The sequence below is a fragment of the Propithecus coquereli genome, unplaced genomic scaffold (assembly GCF_000956105.1).
Source record: "Propithecus coquereli isolate 6110/MARCELLA unplaced genomic scaffold, Pcoq_1.0 Scaffold156, whole genome shotgun sequence".
NCBI lineage: Eukaryota > Metazoa > Chordata > Mammalia > Primates > Indriidae > Propithecus > Propithecus coquereli.
This window is the reverse complement of record NW_012140080.1, coordinates 4815209-4842126: the sequence shown is the minus strand read 5'-3', so window position 1 is coordinate 4842126 and position 26918 is coordinate 4815209. Positions and strand designations below refer to the sequence as shown.

The 26918-nt window shown below is 40.7% G+C and overlaps 1 protein-coding gene across 4 annotated transcripts in view; it reads right to left on the bottom strand.

Moving 5' to 3' along the window:
- The window catches only part of LOC105807372 (cyclic AMP-responsive element-binding protein 5), a 381115-nt gene that overhangs the window by 278725 nt on the left and 75472 nt on the right, over window positions 1–26918 (bottom strand). For all 4 annotated transcript variants that reach the window (XM_012640747.1, XM_012640749.1, XM_012640748.1 and 1 more), the window contains one exon: window positions 17629–17750. In XM_012640747.1, coding sequence (XP_012496201.1) covers window positions 17629–17750 — 122 coding nt within the window. The remainder of the gene's footprint in view (window positions 1–17628; window positions 17751–26918) is intronic.

Here is a 26918-nt window from a genome sequence, read left to right as displayed (position 1 = left end):
TGACCTGGAAGTCGGCCGAACTTACATCTGCCAAACCTTTCTAAAAATAAATACTGGGTAAACTGAATTACCTAGGTTGGGAAAGGAAACTTTGGGGAAGCCCTCAGACTTTTGATTTATATAATAATCACCTGTAACAACAGAAAGATTATCTACTGCTTGGTATAGATCATAGACGCTAAACCCGTCTCCGAGTTTGGACTACAGCCTTTGGAAGGTTTTAGTCTCTGGGCCCACTGCAGTGATGAAAGGGATTTCTGAGTCACAACTTCCACCTAAAATCCAGGAAAAATTATGAGCATAGAGTATTTGCTTAATTTCCCATCCCAGATTTGGCACTGAAATTTCAGCAGCCGCTGATCCTTGGATATACGTACAGTGAAGGGAAAGAGAATAAGAATCATTGAGAACCACTGCATACAAGCTACAGTACTTTATCTATGAGTTTTCATTTATCATTGACAACATAGTATGAGCTAAGTAATTATTATTGCCATTTTATGGATAAAAGGCTGAGGCTAATTATGTTGGGTTACTTAACCAGGACCTGGTTATTGATACCTACCATTCTCCCTACAATGCACACGCACACACACACACACACACACACACACGATACTGAGTTAGGAAGTTCTTAGCTTAGCTCTTTTATATCATGGCACAAAACATTTGTCACACTTTATTATAAATGCCTGTGTCTTGAGTGGTACATTATTGTATCCCAACGAGAAGACATACAAATGGCCAACAGGTATACGAAAAAAATGCTCAACACCACTAATCATCAGAGAAATGCAAATAAAAATCACAAAAAGATACCATCTCACCCCAGTTAGAATGGCTATTATCAAAAAGGCAAAAAATAAGAACAAAAGACACTCTATAAAAAAGACACCTGCACTCGAATGTTTATAACAGCACAACTCACAATTGCAAAGATGTGGAAACAACCCGAGAGCCCATCAATACATGAGTGGATTAATAAAATGTGTTATATGTATACCATGGAGTACTATTCAGCTGTAAGAAACAATGGTGATATAACACCTCTTGTATTCTCCTGGATAGAGCTGGAACCCATTCTACTAAGTGAAGTATCCCAAGAATGGAAAAATAAGCACCACATGTACTCACCAGCAAATTGGTTTCACTGATCAACACCTAAGTGCACATATAATAACAACATTTATTGGGTGTCGGGCAGGTGGGAGGGGGGAGGAGGAAATGGGTTTATGCATACATAATGAGTGCGATGCACGCCATCTGGGGGATGGACATGCTTGAAGCTCTGACTTTGGGGGGAGGGGGGTAAAGGCAACATATGTAACCTAAACATCTGTACCCCCATCATATGCTGAAATAAAATAAATAAATAAATAAAGGCAAAAAATAACAAATGCTGGCAAGGATGTGAAGAAAATGGAACTCTTATACAGTGTTGGTGGGAATGTAAATTAGTACAGCCATTATGGAAAATAGTATGAAGTTTTCTCAAAAAACTAAAAATAGAACTACCCTAAGATCCAGCAATCCCAATAATGGGTATTTATCCAAAGGAAGTTGGAAATCAGTATAATAAAGGAATACCAGGCCTCCCATGTTTATTGCCAAATTATTCACAATAGCCAAGATATGGAATCAACCTAAATCGAAAAAGAAAATGTGGTATATACATACAATGGAATACTACTTAACCATAAAAAGAATGAAATCATGTCATTTGCAGCAACATGGTTGGAACTGGAGGTCATCATGTTAAGTGAAATAAGCCAGGCACAGAAAGACAAATATTGTATGTTCTTATTCATATGTGGCAGCTAAAAAAGTTGATCTCACAGAGGTAGAGGGAAGGATGATAGTTACCAGAGGCTGGGAAGGCGTGCAGGGATGAAGAGAGGTTGTTTAATGGATACGAACATACAATTAGAAGGAACAAGTTCCGGTGTTCAATAGCACAGTACGGTGACTATAGCTAACAACAATATATTGTATATTTCAAAATATAATAGCTAGAAGATTTGAAATGTTCCCCAAATAAAGAAAGGATAAATATTCAATGCGATAGGTAGCCTAACTCTCCTGACTTGATCATTACACATTCTATGCATGTATCAATATATCACATGTACCCTATTAATATGTACAAATATTATGTATTAATTTAAAAATTAAATAAATAAAAAGAAAACACACAAAAAACTTCACTCTAATTCAAAGCCTCTTGCTTTTAATTCAAGATTCTTCATAGAGTATGGCTATTAACCAATAACTATTTATGGAGTATTTTTCATCCTGGGTAATCCCAGCTCCTTCACAAATTAGCAAATTTTATGAAAAGAAAATGGAAACTGAAACTGCTTAAGAGACATCTTATCTCAGAGGTAGAAAGCACTTCAATTCTCCTTGCCTCAGATAACCTAGGTAATGTAATCCTCTGAGGTAAGGACATTCATTCATTCATTCATGCTCATTTGTTCACTCATTCCAATAATTCCTCACACAGCTTCTTCCATATGTAAGGCAATGGTGCTGAGAATGACAGATGGGGACAGGCAGAGCCCTGTGATAAGTCCTGGGCAGCAGATTCAGCAAATACCAAAACACAAGGTAGGAAGTTAGGTGTGCCATAAGAGTGCTGAGAAAGCATCGTGGGAGTCAGGGAAGGCCAAGATGGCACCAAGTGAGGGGGGACGGAGGTTTCATGGAGGTGGCATGTGACATGGGCTTTCATGAATGGGTTAGATTTGGTCAAAGGTTGTGGAGAGGGGAAGACCTTGCAGGAGAACTGTGTGTACAAGCACAGCAAGGCAGGGAAGCCACAGATAGGTTTAGAGAAAGGTGGCTGATTCCATTTTCCTGGAACAAAAAAGACATGGGAGACAAATGGGAAAGAAAACTAGAAAATTAAGTTGAGGTCAGATCATAAAGAATACTAAACCAAGGAGCTGCAGCCATTGCTATTTCTACTGTATGAACAATCCCAGAAGAGCTTAGGACCCATCAAGAAAGCCACATTTCCTCCCATGTCACTAGCAGTTCCCCCACGAGAATATAGACTTGGCACCTGGCCCACCTAGCACAGCACCTGGGACATATCAAGCCCTCAATAAATATTTATTCCATTGAATCGGGAGGACATAATGGAAGCATTCCCAGGGGTGGAAGCTGGGGGTAGAGGGAGCGTGCATGGCAAAGGTTCCTTTAAGATCCAACGTTTAAACATACAATACTGACCACAACAATTAATCTTTATCCTAGTGCCAAAACTCCTATGACACCCCAAAATAATGGTGTAGCAACATCCCGAATCCCAAGGCTATTCCCTAAGAGACCCAGAGCAGTGCTCTCCTAAGCACGTTCTCCTCAAGGCAGGCATTCAAGCAGACATTACTAGAATCTAACATAAGCTCCAAATACATCTCCACTCAACAAACGTTCATGTACTCTAGGAAGGCAGCAGTCACTAGGGCCAGGCGCGGAAGGAGATGTCTCACATCAAGTAGATGTCGCTCACAGAATGCTAGGGATGAGATGGTTCCCATGACTGGTTTGGAACTGGAGTTAACACATTTTGGTTAGCAGGGCAGTCGTGGTGGATCACATGCCTTTGGTGGCATCGAAAATGCATTATGAAGAGCAAATTGCCTTTCATTCATAGGTTTCAGGGCCATCCATACTGTCCACAGAATCTTCAGGTAAGACTGGAAGCTCCACAGAAGCCTTAGGGAGGACTTTTTTTTTTTTAAATTTTTTAGATCTTTGCAGTGACTTGGAATGGGAGGACTTTTTAAAGACCGGGATATAGTGGTTGCAGTCAAGATATTTTCATGTTATTTGTGGAGGTCAAGCATGTCTTTATGTTTTGCAAATCTTCCACTGGACATTTTTTAAAAAGGAAATTATAGTAAAACACACATGAAAAAGAAAGAGAAAGGAAGGAAGGAAGGAAGGAAGGAAGGAAGGAAGGAAGAAAGGAAAGAAGAAAAGACCATCAGAAGTAGTGGGAAACACATGAGTTTTCCAGCAGACAGCTTTATATACGAATACTGGAACTGCAACTTCCTAGCTTTGTGACTTTCAGCAAATTATTTAAACTCTTAAGCTTTAACTTATTATGTATATGGGGGTAAAAACATCTATCTTGGAGGGCTTTTGTGATGATCAGGGAATAATATAAACAAAACTTCTAGAGCAGTGCCTGACAAATAGTAGGAGTCCAGTGAATGATAGTGAATTTTATTATTACTAGTTTATAACCTCAATTCTAATAATTTGGTGTCATATTTCCCCACTATGTCTAAATGTGTATAAAATAGGCTTTTCATTTATCTTCCTCTTGGAAACTATGAGTTGGAAAGAAACTTAGGAATCATATAATTCAACCTGGACATAATCCTAAAAGATAAATTAATATCCTTTCCTAAAACATTCTCCTGGCACACAAACTCTGTGCACTAGAAGCCAGCCCTCACGTATATGGTCAGAGACACAGCATTCTGGAGAAGAAGTACCATGGCAGTGCTTTGAAGAATGCCAAGTGAGATTCACAAATACATGACTTCTCTATAGAAGGGGAAAAAAAAAATCCAGTCATTTAGTGAAAGCTATTGCTGTTTTAAAATCTATTAAATACAGGGATTGAAGCAGTGGAAGGGTTATAAATAAACAATAAATCATGCAATTATTACTGTTTGAATTTTGGCAAGATAATAAAAAGAGCAGGGATATAATCAGGAAATAATAGAAGAGATCTGTAAGGCACCCCTGCAATTAGTGATAAACAGAGCTTGGCTCAGACTTGGAGCCCCAATATGGCTCTCATTAAAGAGCCCTGGGACCTGTTCTCGGGGCAGACCTCCGCAAGCTTGGGGAGAAGTGAGGTAACCAAAATGTCAGTGCGCACCTCCCTCCGACTACAGATAATCTTTTCCTACAGTATTATAACCACCTGGGCCGAAATGACTACCTTATGCCAAGTGAAGACCAATCCGTGGCCTTCCGAAACTCTAATTGAGATGTTTCCTGTTCTCAGCTTTTTGACTCTTTCCTTTATAATACCATAAACACACACACACACACACACACACACATGCACATGCACACACGCACACAGGCACTGTGCAGTGGGCACCTTCCCTCAGTTTTCCTTCCCCGTTTCCTTTCACCTTCTTTTATTAATGGTACCGCTTAAAGAGATAAATGCTCCCACACAAGTGATACCACTTAAACAGATAAATAGTCTACACTGGAGAGACCCAGAGCACATGAGAAAAAACCCTGTCTTATTAGACTGGAAACAGACACACTGTATTAATGCAAAAAATCAGCATATGGTTCTAATAGGCTTTCTTAAAATGATTTATCAGCTGTGATTAAGCCCTCAACCAGCATGTCTATCTTCATAAATAAAGCAAAAGTGCACCTTGCTCTAAAACGTATCTGCGGTGTCTGATTACCCAGCCCTGTACGCTGCACTCCATTTACAACACAGCTCTGGGGAGCCGGGGATTGGTGTGCAATCACAAAGTGTGTGCTCTGAAGAGACTGCCAAGATTTCAGACCCTTATCTCAGAGATAGTCTTACTAAAAATCCATTACAATGAAGGCTTATCCCCCCTCTCCGTGCCACAGAGCTCGGCACCGCTGAAATATGAACAGGTAATTAAAAGGCTATGCCTGATTTCACAGTCAGCCCAGTGACACAGAATCACCAAACAGCTGCCGGGAAAGGGATTTGGCCCTAGGAGCAAGTTCTCTCTGCCAGGGAGTGGTAGGAAGTGGGGACCACTTTGAAAATCAAACTGGGCCTCTTTCTTCTTTTCTATGGATAGGAAACGGGAATGTAAATATTAGTGGTCCACGTTTGGACCCCATCCCCCTGCCTGGCTAACATGTCACCTGGTCTCAGGGGCAAATCGAAAGAAGGGGGCCTGAGCATGAGGATGAGGAAGCAAGTGCTATGGCTTGGAAATTAACAGGAGGAACTGGGTAAAAGTGTGTGAACGCAGCAAGTTGTAAACTGATATTTAAAAATTGCCCGAGTCAACTAGTTCATACTGAAGGAACGTGGCTCTGCTGGAGTCATACTTATTCACCCCTTGATTTAAAAAAGCCAGTAATCTAGGAGGAGGAGCTAAATAAATCCCACAAAGGAACCAGACAAAGTATTTCAGTGGGTAAGTTCTTTCCAAGCCATTCCTAGCGTACACCAAAGCACCATTCGTACTCTCCCTTCTAGCACCAACCCAGATGCAAAGATCAGAGACACATCTGTCCCCCTTTCTATATGAGCTTCTTGGGCATCTCTCCACACACCCATTTGCAGTTTGGTGTAAAGCACAAATGTGAGATCTCAATGCTTTTTTACAACAACAAACCACTATGACATGATTTAGATATGTTTGCTTGGCATCATAAGGTTTTGTGAAAAGGCAATAGAATTTAGGAAGGGCAAAAATGTAAAATCTCAGAACAGAAAATAACATTTCTCAGAAGAGAAAATATCCATCAGTGTTATTAACAGGCATTTTCCCTGCAAAATATACCAGTACATTGCATCAGGAGTGCAGCACTGGGTAGTGGCAGTGTGTGACTGTTGCACTCAATGAGAAGAACTGTATTAATGAGGTCAAAGTAGCTCCTCTCTCCTGCCATCACAGACTGCACCCCTGGCTCTGGCCAGCTGTCTTGCAATATGTGCCTCTGGTCAGAAAGAGGTCCATGGGAGGCCATGTGTGTTTGGATTCGTGCAAATCCATCACCGTTAACGGTAAATCAACTCTAAGTTCACATCCAGTGGACGGGCAAATCCGTCGTGCCATCTTCACAACCAGAGGACAGCAGGTGTTGCCTGGTGATGAATTGGACATTGTAAGCAATTCTCGTAAATGATCAGAATGCCTGCCAGAACTTTCTAGAAATTGGCAAGAAATCATTCCCAAAGCCTGGATTGCCCACTTTGCCTAAAATATATACACGCCTATGTGTGCATTATGATAATACAAATAAAAGGAAAAAAACCAAGCAGAGATCGGGAACAAGGAGTTATTCCTCTACTCCTGATACGCAGGACAAAGACGCCCCTTTCAGGCGGCGATGTCATAACTGTTTCACTGTCTCTGTGAATGTGGAGTTTGAATTCCTGTTCCCAAGTCCCCTTTTTGGACACCTCTTACAGTCAACATCAGAAGGAACATCCGCAGTGACATGCTGCAGTGACATCCTCTACCTAGGACACAGTTTTAATTTCTATTCTTCAGATTTCAATATATTCCAACCACCTATGTTTATAACTTCAGGGTTGTCAAAAGGTCCATTTTACTGGTAAGAAAATACAGTTGTGTGTGAGTTTTAAAGAACGATGAAATGGAGTTGATTTCTTGCCCTTGTCCTGAATTCAGACGACACGCCACAACACTTCTTCACAATCCACACCTGAGCTCTTGCGAATCGCCCAGGACATCGTGGGAGGCCATTTTCAGCAGCAAGGAAAGAGCTCGTTGGCACATCATGCTGCAAAAGAGGCTGCCAGAATTCTGGACTGTCTTGTTCCCTTCCAGCCATTTGGAAACCAACCAAGTGGGCTACGAGGGTGGGGCTCACACGCACCCTGCATTCTGGAGCAAGGAGCATCCCAGGCTTCCTTACCCGAAGCCCCTGTTGCTCTAGTTAAAGACCAACGGATAGGAATGCCTGGGCCAACTGTGCCAACAAATCCAGCAATAACCTTACATTCATAAATCCTCTGGGAAAGTTTCTAAGCTCTGTGCATAACAAATCATGCCAGGAGAAGCCAGGAAGCGCATAACTTCTTTGAGAGCGGCTGTGATTCAAAATGCCCAGTGCCGAATCATCTGTAGTCAATCAGCCCGACATTCACACAAAACATGACTGCTTTTTTTCTTTGGGGAGATGACTGTTTGCAGAGCCTAAATAAGCCCCCACCCAAACATAAAGCCACAGAAAAAGGCTGTGCCCGGCACCGACTCAGGCAGGATTTGGTCAGCACTGTGATCAACTTTCAAAGTTTTCATAGAACAGATGGTGTATTCCACACGTAACCCAGATCTCAAGGACGCCTCTGGCTGGAGCCACACTAAATCCAGAATGTGAAGTCCTTACTTCACAGAGAGGCCTGGGGAGCCAGCCCCCGCAGTGCCAGACACTGAAAGGAAAGCTTGCACGTGGGACATCCCTCCTTCTGGTTGCAAAACTCTCAAATGAAATAGCTCACATTTGCCTTCAAGTCAAAGGCCAAAATGTCATCTCACACAATGGTCCTGTCTTGCCAGTAGCGAGTGAGCTTTATTAGAAAATTTGTGCTTTAGAGGACATGGTGAGAGTGAAGTCCTTTTGGAGTTCCACTTCACTCGAGAGCCAAACAAGAGAAGTGGACTTGTCACGTAGAAGAGAGTCACAGGTTCTCACAGACTGAACAATAGCCTTTAATATCCCAGAAAGCAAAGCACAAAGGGAACCCCAGCAACGATCTGGAGAAGGCTGCAAGAGGGATTCCACTGCGCAAAGGAGACGCAAGCGGGTGACACTGTGCGTGGCTGCCCGAGGAAACAGCCTGGCCTCATCCCCAACTCAACCAACTTGTAAGCCCCTCTGCTTCACCAGAACAGCTAGTTCCACAAAGTGTAGGAATGTGTGTACGTGTAATTCAGAGGGCAAAATTCCACCATTTTGTAAACTTTCCTAGGTCTTTGGACTTTGGTGGTACTGGGTGAAGAACAAGGAAAATGTCCCTGGCATGGCTCTGATGCTAAAATCAGTCATCACGCCCCAGGTTTGAGCTGACAGCAAACGTGCTGGAAACATGGATGGGAGGAATGCTCGGAATCCCAGTTCCTGGCCTCAGACTTTTCAGTATGGAAATAACTTAACAACACAGCAGAGTTCCCAGAGTAAATCACTCCCATACCTGCTCCTAACCACACTTAATGTTCACCTGGATTTATGAGATGATGGAGGCAGAGACGGTTTCTTGCAACTATTATATTATTTTCCTTTTCTCTTTTTACAATGTCAGTCTTTTTCACATCTCTGCGAGGGGCCCAGGTAAGTGACTTAGCCACAGATGCTCACTGAGTCTAACATTTGGTCCAATTTTCCAAATATGAGTGCTGTTTTCTGCCTAGAACGGAAGCTTCATCTTTTAGTCATTTTGTTTTAATCTGGCCCAAAAAAACAGATCTGTTTTCCTGCATGCCTTTGGGAGTATTAACGCAGGGCCTCACGAAGGACAGTGTGAGCTTTCTCTGCAGATGCTCTCAGGCCTCCCGAGCCCAGGTACACGCCCCGCCTCCGTGTGCCTGTCTGGCGCATTAGAAGTCTTGAATTACTCACAGCTGGAAAACGGTTCCCTCGGAGGAGAGTATCCACTCGATGTCGTGATTCCATTTGAGTTAATACCTTGAAATCCCAGCCTGGCTTGCCTGTCTCTGGACAGGTAAGAAGCGATTTAAACAAGCAGAGATCCCAACCCAACCTGAAACCAAAAAAATCGCCCTGAGGAGAAAGTCCCCTGCTGGGAAAAAGCTGCCCTTTTCTCAGTCCTTAAAGCTGAGCTTTGTAATTGTTTTAGTGAGAATCATCCCAGCCAAATAATTCAATTGGACTAATTTTCAGCTACAGTAAGGCCGCCTGATGGGAAAGCAGGGGCAGACCCAAGAATCGGTCTCACAGGTTGCATCTGAGCCGGCTGCAGTGCCTGACGAGCCTCGGGCTCCGCTGCATTTTTGGCTAATTTTGGTTTCTTTCCCATCATTTTTTTTTTGTGCCACCCCCACCCCCTACACACACACACACACACACACACACACACACACACACACACACACACACACACGTCAGTCCTTTTAGATGCATTCCTTGCATAGAATGTTGTAGAACCAGGATCTGGCTGACCACATGAGGCTGCAGTAAAATATGGCACGACGCCGCATTTACAAAACTTGCAATACACTCCCCTTTTATACCCAAGACGTTCCACACCAAACTCTTTAACTTTTAAGCATGATAATATTTGGAGGAACTTTTAGCTTAACCACAAATGAGAGGCAAACAGCTTCAGGAACACATTTTTTTTTTTTTTTTTTTTACTTTTAAACATTTCAGTTAGTTTTCACTTTTTAAAAAATGCATTCAATTTTACAATACGACTTATTGTTACGTATCTCTTTAAAGTTACACTAAAGGTCAAATAACTTTCTTGGAATTGGCAGCAATACGCCAGTAGGAAGTAACGATGGTCTAGACTAAAGGTGAAATGAAAAATCCAGGGAAGATCTGAGGACTCTTCCTAAGACCTGTAGTGGGTAGATGAAATATGCCCGTGACAGAGCCAGGGGACTCAGGTGTGGTGGTGAGTGTGTATGAGAGAGCCCTGAGGATGGTTTCGGGCAAGTTGAGTTAGGAATGGCCATGGTATAGTCAAATGGGAACGTCAGAAACAGCTGGAGGTGAGACACTAATACTCAGGTCGAGGTGAGGGTGAGATGTATAGATAAAGGAGTTGCCTGGGTGCAGTTGACTGTTCAGCTCTGAGAATGTCTGGGTTTTCTGAAGAGAAGTTGTAAACAGGAACCACCTGAGAGTGGATACATCCAAAGGCAAGGAAGCAGAGACGGGAGAGTAAAGGGGCAGGAGAAAAGCCAGGACATGCCACACATCCCACTGGTCCTCCTTAGTGAGCGCCTGGCATCTCTCCTTTTGTCTCTCTTGATAGTTTATTCCTCTGCATTTCAAATGTGGAAACTATTAATAGCATGACCACTCATAATTATTCCTTGTTAACTAAAATCAAATTGTCATTAATCACATGTTCAAAATGTCCTATATGAACCTGAATATGCTTCAGAAACAGGTATGTACTTGTATCATTACCATATCCAGTCCCAACTAAACAGGAAATACTGGTGTGAGAAAATACTGTTTTATTCTGCAATATTTCCAGCACAAATAGAGGTTCCCAAAATTAACATCCAGTTTCCCCTCTAGCAATCATCATGTTATATATTAAATAGGGTCCAATCCTTCTCCCAATTTCTCCTACTCTGTAGCTTCAAGTGGAAACATTAGTACCTCACAGGCATGAAATGAACACACAACGTTTCTAATTCAGACTTCAGCCTCTGAAAGCTCTGCACCAATTCTCAAGAAGACATCAGATGGAGACCTCCATCTTGCCAAAATAAATGTCATCTGATAGCAATATAAATAAAAACCTATGATAAATAATTAATACTGAACTCAGAGAACAGTAAAACCTGCCACAGGCTAGAAGACGTTTGTCTGCAGTTACCGCCATGACCACCTCTCCCTGTCAATTTGCCTTATAACATTGGCTGAAGACAGAGCCACCAGCTGCCAAACAACTTAGCATTAGAAATTAAGTCCTCAGTCTCAAGAGGTAAAATATTTTTTATTTACAGTGAAAGGTTGTAAGGACTCATCTATTAAAGTCCAAATTATCCAAATATACAAACTTTCCAAGAAAGATGATGAACAAATACCTGGTACCCATCTCAGTCAGTATTCCTCTAAGCTGTGAGCTTTCCTCATAATCCACATCAAATATGTATGATATTAAGTTCTCACTATTTGCAAGACAATAGACTATGCATTTTGCTGCTTTGGGGACACCTTGACTTTCCACCAAACAAAAATAAATCACAAAAAGAAACCCTATGAGTTAAAAAAAAACCAAAAAACAAAAAAAAACCCACTCCATTCTAAAGTTGAAGTGGAACCTAAGAACACATTCTAATACATTCACATATGGGGAAGTAGATACCAACTCTTAATAATCCCTGCTAAGATTGTACTCATTATTCCTAAATCCCAGTGACCTAAAACACATGAAATAGCTTCCAGTTCATCCACTGGTTTAGTCATTCCCCCAGTGGGTTGCAAAGATCAAGCCAAATTCTCTCCCAGCATCAAATTCCACCAAGGATGAGGGCATGATTTTAACCTAGAAGGAGAAAGGTGAAAGTGATTGACATTTGTAGTGTGCTGAAACGGGAGGACAAAACAAATCCTTATAACACAAGCCTTGGGGTTTTCCGTCACTGGGGTGGGAGAAGAAATAGGCTGTCATCTCCAATATCGTTGTCAAGGGGTGTTTCCTTTCAGTAATGCTGCTAAAAAAATGAAAAGATCAAAAGCAAGTCTCATCTACTAGGATTAAGCAAACATGGGGACATTTTCAAATCCTGGATAAAACCAAGTTTGGGTTTCAGAATATTCTTTTTCTCCAGACTTCTGGGGGAGGGAGGGATTGTTTTACACAAATATCAGAAGCGACACGTTAGCATAACCGGAAACATGCAGCTGTTGCAAGTTTGCTCAACTCGGTGTCTTTTATTTTCCATCCGGCACCACTCATCCCCTTGCCAGGGAGCGGCCACGCTGGCTAGCGGCTGAGGGGCACAAGACAGCGTGAGAAGGCAAAGTGCCTCCCTCCCTGCACCTTTTCACCTCAAGTCACGGTGGCATTGGGTAACATGATTTCCAGGTACAGAATTTAATCAGATTGAACAGCCTGGTTTCTGAGCTGAGGCTGACCCGGCCGTGCTCTGTTCTGTGACTCCTGTTGAGCTGGGATCCAAGATCTTAAGATTATAGCTTGTCCCTTGTTCCCATGTGTTCAACAGTCAATACTCTCTGGAGATAGACTGCACTTTTTATCATTTTAGTAGGAATTCTAGAGCATGGAAATGTCCTAATTTGCTATTGCTGCATCAGCATAATGAATCAGCCTTAGGTCCCATGGGAGAATAACAACACTTAGCACTTATATACCACGCTTTTCATCTTCCGAGTCCTTAACCACGTTAGGCTGTAATGTTTTCTGTCTCTCAGCAAGACAAAGGAGTTCATTGCTAGTCCTTCAATTGCCTTCCTTCCTTACACACACACACACACACACACACACACACACACAAAACTGCTGTTATGTGATGACGCTATCACTCACTTTCTAGATGTGCATTATTTGACCTCTTTTTTTAAAGCAATTAAATGTAAAAGGTAAATTCACCTACCTCTTTCTTCCTTTTTCTTTTTTAAAAACCATTTTGTGTTTCTTTCTCTAACCTGGAACACAAACTCCAATGCTGCCTGTCCATTCAGCATTGCTGCCAGGGCTAAGTCCCCACTTGACTTCATTCCTTACGCCTCGTGGTCTTCTGCGTCATCTCTGCCCACAGAGGGGAGTTGAATCCTTTGTTTTGGAGAATTCTAGAAGCCTCTTCCCAGCTCTGTGCTCAGACTTCTCTGCTTCATCTCTAGTCACTCCTGGTTCAGGTGATCCACCCAACTTCACGTACTTAAATACCATCTCCACGCCAGCAATTCCCAAATCTGCATCTCCTCCTGAATTCCAGACCTATACATCCATCTGCTGATTCAGTATCTACATTTAACAAGTCTAAAAACAAACCTTCGATTTTCCCCTCAAACCTGCTCCTCCCTCAGGCTTCCAGCTGCTCAGGCCAAAAACCTGGTTTCATCCTTGGTTCTACTCTTTCTGTTAGTCTGAGATCTAATCCATCAGCAAATCCTATTAGCTCTATCTTCAAGATACATCCAGAACCTCTTCAGCCCTCCATCACCACCTTGGACCAATCTGCCATCATCATTAATCTAGAGTCTTTCAATACTCTCTCAACTGGTCTCTCTCTTTCAGCCACTGCCCTTTCATCGTTTGCCTTCAACTCGGCAGCCTAAGTGATCTTTCTAAGACATAAGTCAAATTCTATCACTTCTCTGCTCAGAACTGTCCTACAGTTTCCCATCTCATTCAAAGTAGAAGCCAAAGCCCTTCCAATGGCCTACAAGGCCCCCCACCCCCGATCTGCCCTCCCACACCCAGCTTTCTAGCCTTATTACACACCCTCCTCCAGCCAAACTGGCCTCTTTACAGTTTCCCCAACACACAGAGAACCATCCAGCCTCAGGCCTTTGCACCTGTGGAACATGCTTCCTCCCAGCATGCACCTGGTTCAGGCCTTCTGTTCCTCCAGGTCTCTGCTCACATGTCCACTTGCCAGCGATGCCTCTCTGGCCTCCCCCAGTGCTCCCTATGCCCCTTCCTTGCTGCCTTTTTCTCCGTAGCACTTATCACCATCTGACATGTTATACGTGTTTTTCACTTGTTTATTGTTTGTCTTGCCCACTAGAAGTAAGCTACATGGAGGCAGGGGTGTTTGTTTGTTTATTTGATTTTTATCATCTTTCTTCAGTAGTATTTTCACCCATGCCTTAGACAGTGCCTGGCATGTGGTGGGCACTTGAAAATACTTCTTGAATGAAAAATGATGAATAAAATTTCTCATATGTTTCAGGATACGGACTAGCCTGATTCTAAGCCATCAGCAAGCTGCAATATGTGATGCCTGCTAGTGAGTTACGACATGCTATTCCAAGAGGGAAAACAATCTCATATTAAAGAGTTATGCGGCTATGAGCTTATATTAACATGGAAAATTGAGGCAATTGTGGAATGTGTTGTCTGCTATATATGGTATCGATACAGATAGTGAGGCCTTTTTCCAGTGGACATGACCTGCCTACAGCTTGACCTTATTCTGTACACACATTGGGATGCTTTTGGAAAAGGATATCAGGACAAGAGATAGAGTCTGTAGAACAGAATTTTCCCCAATGCACAGCTGCACTTACAAAGCAAGGATCAATTCTCTATTTGCTCTTTAACAGAATTTTCTAGCCCAAGCTACAGCTAGAAATTTGAAAGTGGAGGGCAGAACCAGCCAGCCTTTCTGATATTTTTGTATAAAATCCTTAGAAAGTTCAAGCAAGAACCTTTTTTAAACCAAATTCTTCAGATAAATTAATCCATCTTCTACTTCACTTTATTAAAACTTACAGAAGGGACCAAAGCAAATCTTTTATTAAATGACTCAGAAGAAAAGAAATCAGATGAGAGCTGGAGATGTAGAATTAACAAGAAACAATCATCTGAATGTAGAACAAAAGGAAAGAAGGAGGAAACTCTCAGGAATGATAAGATATGTGTTTTATAAGGACCTGTGTTCCTCTTTTGAAGCAGGGAAAGAATGAATGAAGAAGGAGTGGAGGATGGCAAGATGCCAGGGATATTGACAGCTGGGAAAATGTGGTCAAAGGGGCTAGTGAAAGTATATTGTCAGACTGGGAAGCATTACTCCCACTCCTCATTTCCCTGCCCTATGGCTTCCAAAGAGATGCCAGGGCGGAAGCCACCAACACAGCCCATTTTGCTGCTGGATGTGTCACTGTGCTTTAAGCCTCAAGGGGATGCTCGCTCTCAGGTATTCACAGCCACCTGAGGCTGAATTTGGCCCCTCTGGTTTGAACAAGGCGAAGTAAGAGTAAGCCGCAACAGTCTGAATATTACTGTCCCGCTTCCAGTGCATGCAAGTGAGGCTGGAGCGTGAGACGGTGGTGTCCCGAGAGGCTGGCCCCAAACCATGGGAGAGGCTGGCTGCGGGATCCCCCCACCCACACACCCATCACGAAATCATCACATGGCTCTGAGCAACATTTAAAAGGGAGAAAACACATATTTCCACAGCTGCACTCGTCCTCTTTCTTAACACTGCCTGCCTAATTAATTTTAATTTTTAAAATGTCATTATTTATAGTCTTTCTCAACCCAGAAGAAATTTAAAGCAACTCATAAAACACGTATATCATGGAAATGTTTTTGAAAATTAAAAATCAGAACCAGAGAAAATACAAACTAGAACTGAAAGTCTAGTCTAGACACAGTGTTCTAAAAAGTTCTCTCGTTTAGTAGCGAATTCAGCTTTGTGTTAATCTAGCAGTCAGAGCAAAAAGAGAAACAGAACCAGTTACGCGACTCTTGAGTCTAAGAGGAGAAAATATTTCGGCTCCTCAGGGGAAGCAAACCATTTCCTGGAATTCAGATCTGCAAGAATTTCCTCATACAGGGCTTCATATAGGAAATCATGAATAATGTAATGGAGAATATCTAAAGCCACACCCCTACCATGGGCTTCATGAAACTGTTCTTGGTGAAACATCTTTAGGAAAATCAAGGGAATACGCTTCAATTAAAACTATAACTATTCTATCAGAAATGAAGACAATAGGGACCAAGTACACATCTTCCTTGTCGTTCAGTTTAATCTAAGAAGCCATATTTGACTATCTCAAGAAATGAATGAACTTAATCCCTCAGTCTTCTATACACACACATCTACCAAAGGAACTAAAGTTATTACTCAACCAGAGCAAATTTACTGTGCCAGACTTTCTTTCTCTCCCTCGCCATTTTCATGGTTTTTTTTTTAAATCTACTATTGCAATGAAATATAGAATATATATCTTCTATTTTTATTGAGTTAATTTTTTAAAGTGCTCACAACTTTATTATTTGCCTGGTAATAATTACTATATAAGTGTTTGTTTAAAAAAAGAAAAGGGACACTTCATATCATTTGGCAGGGAAGTGGGGGAGAGGACCAGGTATAAATGAAAAATTAATTATAAATAAATAAAATGAGTGGATTGAGATTGTATGCTCCTCTTGTAAGCGTCGCCTATTTTTGTGATTTTTCCTAAAGCAGCATAGACTGAATATAAGCCCTTGACCATTATGATATGAGAATGTGGCATGAACAATCTGGTAGGGGGGATTATTATAATGTCTCAGAGAGGAGGATTCAAAGGCTTTGAAACACTCAGAGAAATATCAGAGGCTTTGAAAATTTCTTCTCTGGATGGAACAGCTGGAACATCGGAATTCATTACTACCTAGCTGGTCTTCCCTTTCAGTCGCCTTTTACATTTTAAGTTTCCGTTCACAGACTGTGTCTAATTCATTGTTTAGAACACTGTGGGCATTTGATAATGCTCTGTAATAACAAGGGAAAAAAATACTAAAATGCATCCTTCTCACGTTTACCTATGACCCCATCTCCTTTCCTTAATCTTGTAAAGTGATTTTAAAATTCCAACACAACATTACGATAAAAACTGAATATATTCTGAAGGGTTTCATAAAGTGAATTTCCTACATTTTTAAGAACAAATGATCCACGTTTATAGTTAACCTATTTGTCTCAGCAACAACAGATGTTCAGTAATATGACAAGGGAATATAACCAGGAAGTAATTAGGAATTTGGTGGAGAATGACCAGGAAGATTATCGAAAACAGACAGTTACAACCTGGGCCAAAATCAGATGAAATCCCCTCTCCTCCCACTCCCATTACTCTCCTTTCTCTTTGGCTCCTGTCTTCTGCACTCGCTGCCCACGGAAGGCTTGCTATTAAATACTTAGCAAAACGAAACAGCTGGTAAAGAAAAAGTCCGCGAGTTTATCTGACTCAAGTTCAAGAATCAGGTAACTATTTTTTGCTTGAATTTCATATTTCAGATACCTACTTTTCCCATGATTCATCTAGGTTTGGATTCTACCACAATAAGGGATCATCGATTTTTTTTAAACATGAGACAAACACTCACAGATGGATAAAATACTGTTTCAAGGCCACATCGACACCCTCTGCAGGGCCACCTCGTTTCCACGTGGAAGTTTCTAGCAGGTGATAGAGAGGCACCTGTCGAGGTGTCCATCCCAACAAACCTACCCGCTTGCTGCTCTCCTCTTCCTGAGCCTTCCTGAACTCGTGCTCCAGGGAGCAGTCCAGCTCGTTGAAGAGGCCCACCTCCTCGCAGTTCTTCAGGAATCTCGTCGGGGTCGGAGTCTGATCTGAAAACAGAGACCGAGTGATCACAGATAGGTTTTTTTCCTCAAAAGTTAGTGACAAGCATGAGCTACATTCACAAAGCCTCTCCCCTCCCCTTAATTAAGATGCCTACTGGCCACTCACAGTCTCTCAGCCCTTTAAATAATGTGACAATATGCAAGAAAATAAAACCGTAAACTCCGAAGCAGGAACACGATAGACAGAAAGCTACGGTATGTGAGGGCTTGCCAAAGCTCCCTCTGGACAAGTTCAGGAGGTCTTGCCTTCCACCTCTCTGGAGTCTGCATCATTTGAATATACATTGCAACCTGGAAAATGTCCTTTTCTTTCTTTTAAACCGAAAAAAAATGATTTAGCTAAAATCAGGGTGCCCAAAATCTTCTGAGCCAATGTTAAGCCTGACTTCAGGGAGGCTGGAAGGAAAAAAGATTTTGTAAATTTTTATATCAAATGAAAAGAAACAACCAGGCATGTTATTTCCTTTTTCTTAATGGAGAAAGAAAATTTAACAAATTCTATCTCTCATTCTGAGAATCATAGAAGGATGATAAAAAGTTCCAAGTCAAACACATTCAGCTTTCATCCTTTAAAAATGTCATTATTAATTTTATTTTCCTTTGCTATAGCCAAAAGAGTGTTCTGAGAATGCTCTTTAAAAGGAAAATAATTTCTTTCATATTCTTGACTTTCTAGAGAGCTTAGTATTTGGAAAACTGGAGGAGCTGAAGCCATTATTTGTGGCTTAATATTATATTTATGCAGCATTTGCAATTTACAAAATATTTTCACACGCATTTTCTAGAATCTAGATCTCACAAGATCCTAGAAGGTGAGTGGGGTAGAATTACACCTTTGTAGTCAGTAAAGACATGTCATCTTCTCTGGTGAAGGTGCACTTGAGTTGACATGAATAAAATTGTGTAAACTGCCTTTACTCAGAAGATATAAGAACCAGAAAGGACCATGGCAGAAGCCTCACCATGCTAATTTTTTTTGCACATAAGGAAAACTGAGGCCCAGAGTGATTAACAGTTTTGGTCAAGGTCTCCAAAGTAGATGGTGGCAATATCAGGATTATAACCAAGACCTCAGTGCTGTTTCCACTATATACTATGTTATTCCCACCTAAACCTGTGGTAGACACTGCTGTATTAACTATGGCATTGACCTACACGCAGCCTCACAATTTGTTTCTGTACAGCTCTCTGAGCCGTCATGACCAGTCAACTGAAGAGTGTTCTCAAGTTGAAAAGAATCTGCCATTCCCGCACTCTATTTATAAATTCCTATCAGAAACTAGAATTCTAATTACTTTTCTAAGTCACATAGTGAGTAATTAATCCCAGTAAATCAGTAGATTATCCACTGAGATTCAAAGAATATCTTAATATATACGAAGCAGAAAATGGCTTGGTATCCCCATTTTCAGAGGCAGTGTCTCTGGATTCCCTATGGGTAAAGGACTTCGGCACCCTGATGGCTGACTTGGATTCCCACGCAGCAAAATCCCCATCTGTATTTTTCCCCACTGTTAACCTGATCTCCAGGCTGGGCTTGATATTACTCATTTTTCAAATAAATTTCTAAAGTTTTATGATTCTATAAATCCTAAAATCACCACTATAATGGGTTAGCTTCAAAAGTTACTTTTCGTAGGCCAAAGAAATATATGACTATTTAAAGGACAGTCAAATGGGAACGTGAGTAACAGCTGGAAGCTGGACACATAGTTAGGTCAGAGGTAAGGGCTAGATAAAGTTTTCTGAACAGAAGGTGTAAATAGACAAGATCTGAGACTGAAAATAAAAGAGAGAGAGACAGCGCACGCATGCGTGTGTGTGTGTGTGTGTGTACATATTCTTTCATTTTTTGGGTGCTCACAGGATGCCAGGCATGGTGCTAAGTGCTTTGCATATACTATCTCATTAATTTTCAAAGCAACTATATTAAGTAAAAATTGTTTCTCCCATTTTACTTATGAGGAAACTGAGGCTTGCCCAGGTCTAATTTGGAAATTGAGTCACATAATTTTATTGGCAATTGATAATCCTAACAACCCTTGGTTCTTTTGAAATATCTTGGAATCATTTATATCCCTGATATAATAGAGGTGCATTACAATCCTACCAACTCTCCACTATCTTACAGGATCACTTTCACTATTAAAAAACCTGAAAAAACATCACATAAGAGAATTAAAATATTAGATCAGTAGGAATTGAGTTTACCAGGTTTTAATTTTCTTTTTATCCTTCTATGCTTTTTTGTTGGCAATTTAGAAGTTGAGGGCCATGATTCAAGGTAGAGAGTATAGTCATCCTAGCAGCCTCCATAAGACTCCTGAACTTTAAGATGAGGTCCTGAGATGGTCCATGAAATTGAATTGAGACTAGCATGTGAGAGGCCAATCCCCAAACAAAGTTGAGAGATGTTTCTTGACTGTTCTAAACAAAATTATTCCCAGAGACCAGCACACGTCTACATATATGAACAAAGGAGATTGCAGGATGGCACAGGGATAGCAATGACACTGCCCACTGTCACGGACCTCTTCAGCAGGGAAACAAAAGCTCTGGGGCCAGGGAAACCATGCACAGCAAAGACTGCTCCTTCCCTCCCACCCCCAGAGCAGAAGGGCCAGAAGAAAACCCCAGGGTTGTTACCAAATGTGATTTTCTTTGCTGTATGATATAGTTCAAGAAAAGCAAAGTAGGTGCCTACATGCACATTTGGGATAGATAAGGCACACTGTGCCTAATTTCTAATTCATTTTTCTTTTGGTGAATAAGCAATTCTTTCCAGTTACAACAGGAACCAGAAAATGGGGTTTAACTTTTGTTTTAACATTTATTAGAATTAATACAGGATCTCCAGTTGTCTTTGATCTCACATGGTACCAGTTCCAAGTAAGCCAGGAAATGTGCAAATGTTCAAAAAGGGGACAGCAAAATCTATCAACTGCTTAAATAAAAGAGGCAGAATTTCTCGGCCACATGAACACCTTGTCAAATAACTATTCCTGCTGAAATTAGACCTGGAGTTAGTGGGTAACATCCATGGCCATAAATTAAAATTCTTATAAATTACACCTTATTTAGAGCCAAGAGCATACATCAGTTAGTTATGGCACCAGCAATTTCTATATCCTGAATAATAATGGCTGATTCTCTGTTGGTGGATAATATCTACAGTGTGTTCATTCAGTAGTGATAGGAGGTACTCTGAGGACTTACAGGAATTGGTTTGAAGAAGAAATCAGAGCTGAGATGATTGTTTAAGGTCTCCCACTCACTTGTCTTTTAGCGCTTCTACTTCAGTGAGGACCATCAGAAAGAAGGGTATAACCCTAAATTTCAAACTAAACTTAAAAAAAAAAATAACTTTCGAGTTTGAATTTTACCTGAGTTGAAAGTTCTGAGTTGTTATTCCTTTTGTAAATCTGAACTGGCTCTGCATAAACACCTGCGTGTTACCCTCTTGCAGAGAGTGTGCAAATAGCATGCCAGGTTCCCCGGAGAGCCAAACACCTGGGGCAAGTGCCAGGAGGAAAGCTTCCTCACTTCTACTGTCTCGCATGTCCTCAAGGGTTTCTTTACCAGACAAAAAGGATTGGCACGAAAAGGGATAAAAAAATTCCTTTGCAACATTTGTCATATTTCAGTAGCTGGTTCTTTTGCTGGGCCTGTTTCCTGGAAAAAAGGAATGCCTCTTCATGGAATCACTGCCTCTGTAAATAGCTAGGTAAAGCATACTTGTCATGCTGAGAAATAACTTGTGTATCTACCCAGAAGAATGCCACCAACTTGACCTTATGATTTAGGAATTCACCCATCATTTATACGATAGGAAATTCTATCATATAACCACATTATCAGCTGGACAAATGATGAATATATGGCTAAAACTATTTAAAAAAAAAAGCAACTCGTAAAATTTCCCATCAGTTCATAGTCTGCCTAGCATCAACTGCTTCAGCCCCAGCAAGTATGATTATTCCAACATAAAACCAAATGACAAGCACAAAGCTAAATTTTGAAACCCAATTCTTCTTTTAAAAAGTGTTTAGTCTGCTCTACATTTAATAATAGGTTGCTACGTTATTCGGTTTCAGGGCTGCATTTGAGTTATATGTTTGTCTATGTTGCCTTTTCCTCAATGGTGAAAAAGGCAAGGCTACAAGTCATCAATTAAAAAAAATAAAGGAAAAGCAGAGGAGCCCATCCTATACCAGAGAAGAGTGTTAACTTCCTAAGCAAAATTTTCTTTCCTATTGGTCTGATATTCTCAACTACAGTATCACTAAAGGACTATGTAAAGTAACTTTACAGCACGTGGTATGAAATCGATAGTGGCTAGAAATACTATAAAAGCCTCACTAATTCAGACTAATTATAACAGTTCGAATTAGTGATCATTCTAATTACAGGGTATTCTTTTAAAAAGGAAATGCATTTTTATTATTTGCATGACATAGATTCAACCCTAAAAATATGGCTTAATGGAATTCCTCAAGAGGGTCGTTCAAAACAATAGAGAAAATTATTGGAATTAGTGTGTCTATGTTAGTAAGAGTTAGGATTCTCAAAACAGGCATTTTTCTTAGGTAATTTTTATATCCTTTTTATGATTATATTTATCTCATAAAGGTTTCAGCAAATACTTTCTTTAAAATATTCTTAGTCCCTATCTGAATTTTAATAAGTCCCTAACTAAGAGAGTTTAGAAATTTAAAATACATAATCTTTTATAAGAGCAGTACTCTGTAGCAACTCAGGGAATTTCATGGAATTTCAGACAAGCTTCTTTGCAATAATTGTGCCTTTTATTGACTGTGAATATACAATAGGAGCCATAGGACCTTCTCAGTAACACTGACGTTACTATTTTCCTGCATCTATCCGAAAAGGCAATGCTACTATAGGACAAACCAAGGCAAATGTGGTTTTTTAGACGGTAGCTGTGAAATGCTTAAAACCCATCCTGGCTGGGATGACTCAGGTCAGTGTAGAGATGGGACACACTCTCACACTCGAACCATATGCTAGAATCCATTTATTGCCAAGATAGAGAACTGGTGGGCGAGATGCCCTCACGAGTGCCAATTAGAAAATGCTCTGACAAGGGCATCTCTTATGACACATGCCCAGCTAGCTCCAGATGACATAGATTTAGATTTAAATTAAACAAGTAAATACTCCACACCTACTTATGATCAACCGGATCAACTGCAGTCTACCCCAAGTGTTCCATCAGCAGTCAAGCCACAATTTCAATTTGCTTGAGCAAGGCTAAGGTAGTAAGAAGGGTTATTAACATGGTGAGACCAAGTCTCTGCTGGCCAAGTGAACTAGGGGACCAAGGTGGCTTTATTATCAAAAACTGCCCTGAATAGCAAAGCCAAAGCTTAATGACACAACTTAGTCCCGAATTGCCTGAGTTCCCCTACACTCTTTGTCAAAAGGGACTGGTTTCCAGGTAGAATAAAGATTGCAAGTTTTTCATATATAAGAGAACATTGCAGAGCAAGTCCTCTGAGGTGTTCAGGGGAATTATTCAAACTTCCATTTTGCCCGGCCAGCTATTCATTAGAAACATGGATGGGAAAGTGACAACTCCTATAAATGCCAATAGCCACTTACATTCTATTTGTCACAATGGATGAGATAATCTGATTTTAAAACACAACTCTTTGTTCCTTGCAATGCTAATATATTAGAAGAATCTCCTTTCTAACAACTTTTGACTATTTTCTCCATTTGATAACTATTGAAGAGATAAGCCAATAATATAAGAAAAATCAGTTCATAGATTTACATCCAAACATAAATCTAAGACTGAAAGATGTTCTTAGTATGTGTAGCTTGCCAAATCCAGGTGTATACTAAGAAAATTATAGACAGATAGGGACTTTGAACAAACTACTTATCTTCTTGATCTTGTTTCCTCATATGAAAAAAAAAGTGGCAAGGATAAATGACCTCATGTATGTAAAGCACAGGGCACAGTGATGGGCACCAGGCAGGCAAGAATGGGAAATGGTATTATTGCCACACTGTCCTCTGGTGCAAGCCATCTCCACCACCCTCTGCTCCATAAAGATCCAATTAATTTACATAGTGAGAAGTTACCATATACCTTTATTATCAACGGAATTGCAAAGAATAGGTAAGTGTGGGCCATGTGTGAGTGTGTGAGGTAGGGGCAGATTGATTTACTTATTTATTTATTCAGTTTTTTTTTTTTTTTATTTGAGACAGAGTTTCACTCTGTTGCCTGGGCTAGAGTGCTGTGGCGTCAGCCTAGCTCACAGCAACCTCAAACTCCTGGGCTCAAGCGATTCTCCTGCCTCAGCCTCTCGAGTAGCTGGGACTACAGGCATGCGCCACCATGCCCGGTTAATTTTTTTTCTATATATTTTTAGTTGTCCAGCTAATTTCTTTCTATTTTTTTAGTAGAGATGGAGTCTCACTCTTGCTCAGGCCAGTCTCAAACTCCTGAGCTCAAATGATCCACCCACCTCGGCCTCCCAGAGTGCTAGGATTACAGTATTCAGTTTTTTAAAAATATATCCCACTCATTCTAAAAAGAATTTGGAGTGAGATATGCCATCTTCCCTCCAGCTTCTCCCTTAAAATTTCCATGAATTACTGAGTAGAGTTTCTAGCAAAGAGCCATGAGCAATGGGTTTGGATTCTGTGATTGTTTGATCATGATTAGCCTCTTGGGAACAAATGTTCTACTTCACAAATCACATTCTTTCTTTCTCCATGGTGAGAATTAGGTTTAGAGCCTGGAACTAGAGATGGACCCTGGTTCTAGACCTAATCCAGGGACAAGTTGGGTTCTGAAGGACTATCTTGTTATTTATGGTAGATGCTCCCTATTAGATGGTGAGTGCTGAGAATCTGATAAGGAAGATGGAACGAGAAAGCCAGTCTCTCTTGCCTGTCTTTGGTGCATCAAATCAAGATACAGCCAGCTGTGCCACATCTGGTCTTGTGGTCTTACCATGCCCAGTCCCACCATATTCAGAAGTCAGGGAGAAAGGAGCCCTGAGCCCATAGGGCCCAGAGGTCTTTCCTGACCACCCATCCTTAAGCGGCCTGTTGGCCATTTGCTATCACATTGCCATATATTATCTTGATCATAGCACTTGTCACTAACTGATATTTTCTTGTTTACTTATCTGGGGCTTTTTTTTGTTGTTATTATCTCTCTTCCTCCACACCCCACTAGAGTAGTATGCTCCATGAGAAGAGGAGAAGAGGAGCCTCATCGGTCTTGTTCAGTGCAGCATGCCCAGCAACTAGCACAATAGGATCCTTGTAGGCACTCAGTAAGTGTTTGTTGAATGAATGAATAAATGATGGTGGAGGGGCAATTTCAGCCCCACTTCCCCCACCTCGACTGGTACCTGTCCTCCAAGCACAGACCAGTTGCCTGCAAAATTAGCTGGGCCATGATGTCTGGTGGTAGGATTCCTGGTCATTTAAAAGACACGTGGTTCCATGTATCTTTCTCCCAGGGTTCCCACCTGAGATGTCAATTGGATTTTACCCTATGGGAAAGGTCCACAGCACTCTTGAACTTGATCTTCCCTTCCATGTAGCAACATCCATCATCTCTAGGTCTCTCTCATACACACACACACACGCACACACACACGTGTGAGTGTGTGGGTGGACACACATGCACATGCAGCCCTACCTTGGAGGATGGCCCTGTCTCATTCTCTCTCCAACAGGAAAGACTGAACTTGTTGGTCCAAAGATTTATAGTGAGGAAGGAGAAAGAGGGAGAAAAAATCATGTGCTCCAATTGCGGTGTTTTTTGTTTTTCTCTAATCAGAATTCTTATTTGCAATATTATTTGCTTGTTCAGCTATAAATAAAGTTGCATTTTAATTCCCATTCTGGGTTTTTTCCTATACAGTTTGCTATAGGAACCTTATAAAGAAGTCAGGATGGGGATGTTTAACAGGGCAAGATTTGGGAATTCCTGGGTGCCTCACCATAATTCCATTAAAATAGACCCAAGCACTGTCCTCTTTACCTCTATATTGAAATTTCAGCATGAGTTTCAAACTGAACAGACTGTGTCATATAATAACTGGTAATTTCGAAAGCCGTGTGTGGAAGTACATTGTCCTCTACACATTCCCATTTCAAACATGGCACTTAAAAACTTTGTATATCACAACTTTCCTCACCATGAAATTATCTTTCATCAGAACAAGAACAGCTGAAGGGAAAGACTCATGTCCATCATCATGTACCACATGGGACAAATAAGGATGGGAGGACCCAGGTGGAAAAGGTTGTGCAAGTCTTTGTCCTCAGAACCTAACACTGTCATCCCCATTTGTGTTCCTACCCTGTCCCTTTGGAATAAAGAGCTTATGTTTACCATCTGTACAGACAATCAGACTCAACAAAACATCATGGCTTCACCTTTAATATCCTACCTTGTGGCATGTCAAAAATCATTTATAATCATTTTTTAGTAGTAAAACTCTACCCTAAATGAAATAGACCTTACAGAAAAGCTATGAAATTATTTCAGATCTTTCAACCCTTTGGAAACTTATTATTGAAGAGTATATCTGTGACATCTTAACACCTTCTCTAATTACAATATTTATAGCTAATTAAGGATGAAGTGATTTTCCAAAATAAAGGTTAACCAGATTTTTCTGAAGTTTGTCATGTAAATACCTATCATATTTTATCTTCCTAATATATGCCAAGCCCCAAATCATCTGAAATGAAATTTTGTGTAATTGAATATTACTTGGAAAAAAATGGTCTAAGAGGAACTTGAAGATTTTTACCCTGTTTGTTGATTTAAGATTTGATTGATGAAATTTTTTTTCTAATGGTTACTGTATTTCAAGTCATATAAAATCATTCATCTTCATGATAGGCCACAAAATAGACGGACGGTAAATAAAATTTTAATGAACATATTTTTGTTTTTCAGGACCAGGAGGCTTTAATGTGAGTTCTACCAATCTTTCAAGGAACAAAGTATTCTAATATCACATAAACACATACAGTAAAAGAGGTAATAACTCTCTAGCTCTCAAGATACTAAAGCTTATCATGGAAAGTATATCAAAATATAATTACAAACTAATTTGATCTATGGACATATTTTTTTTTTTTTTTTTT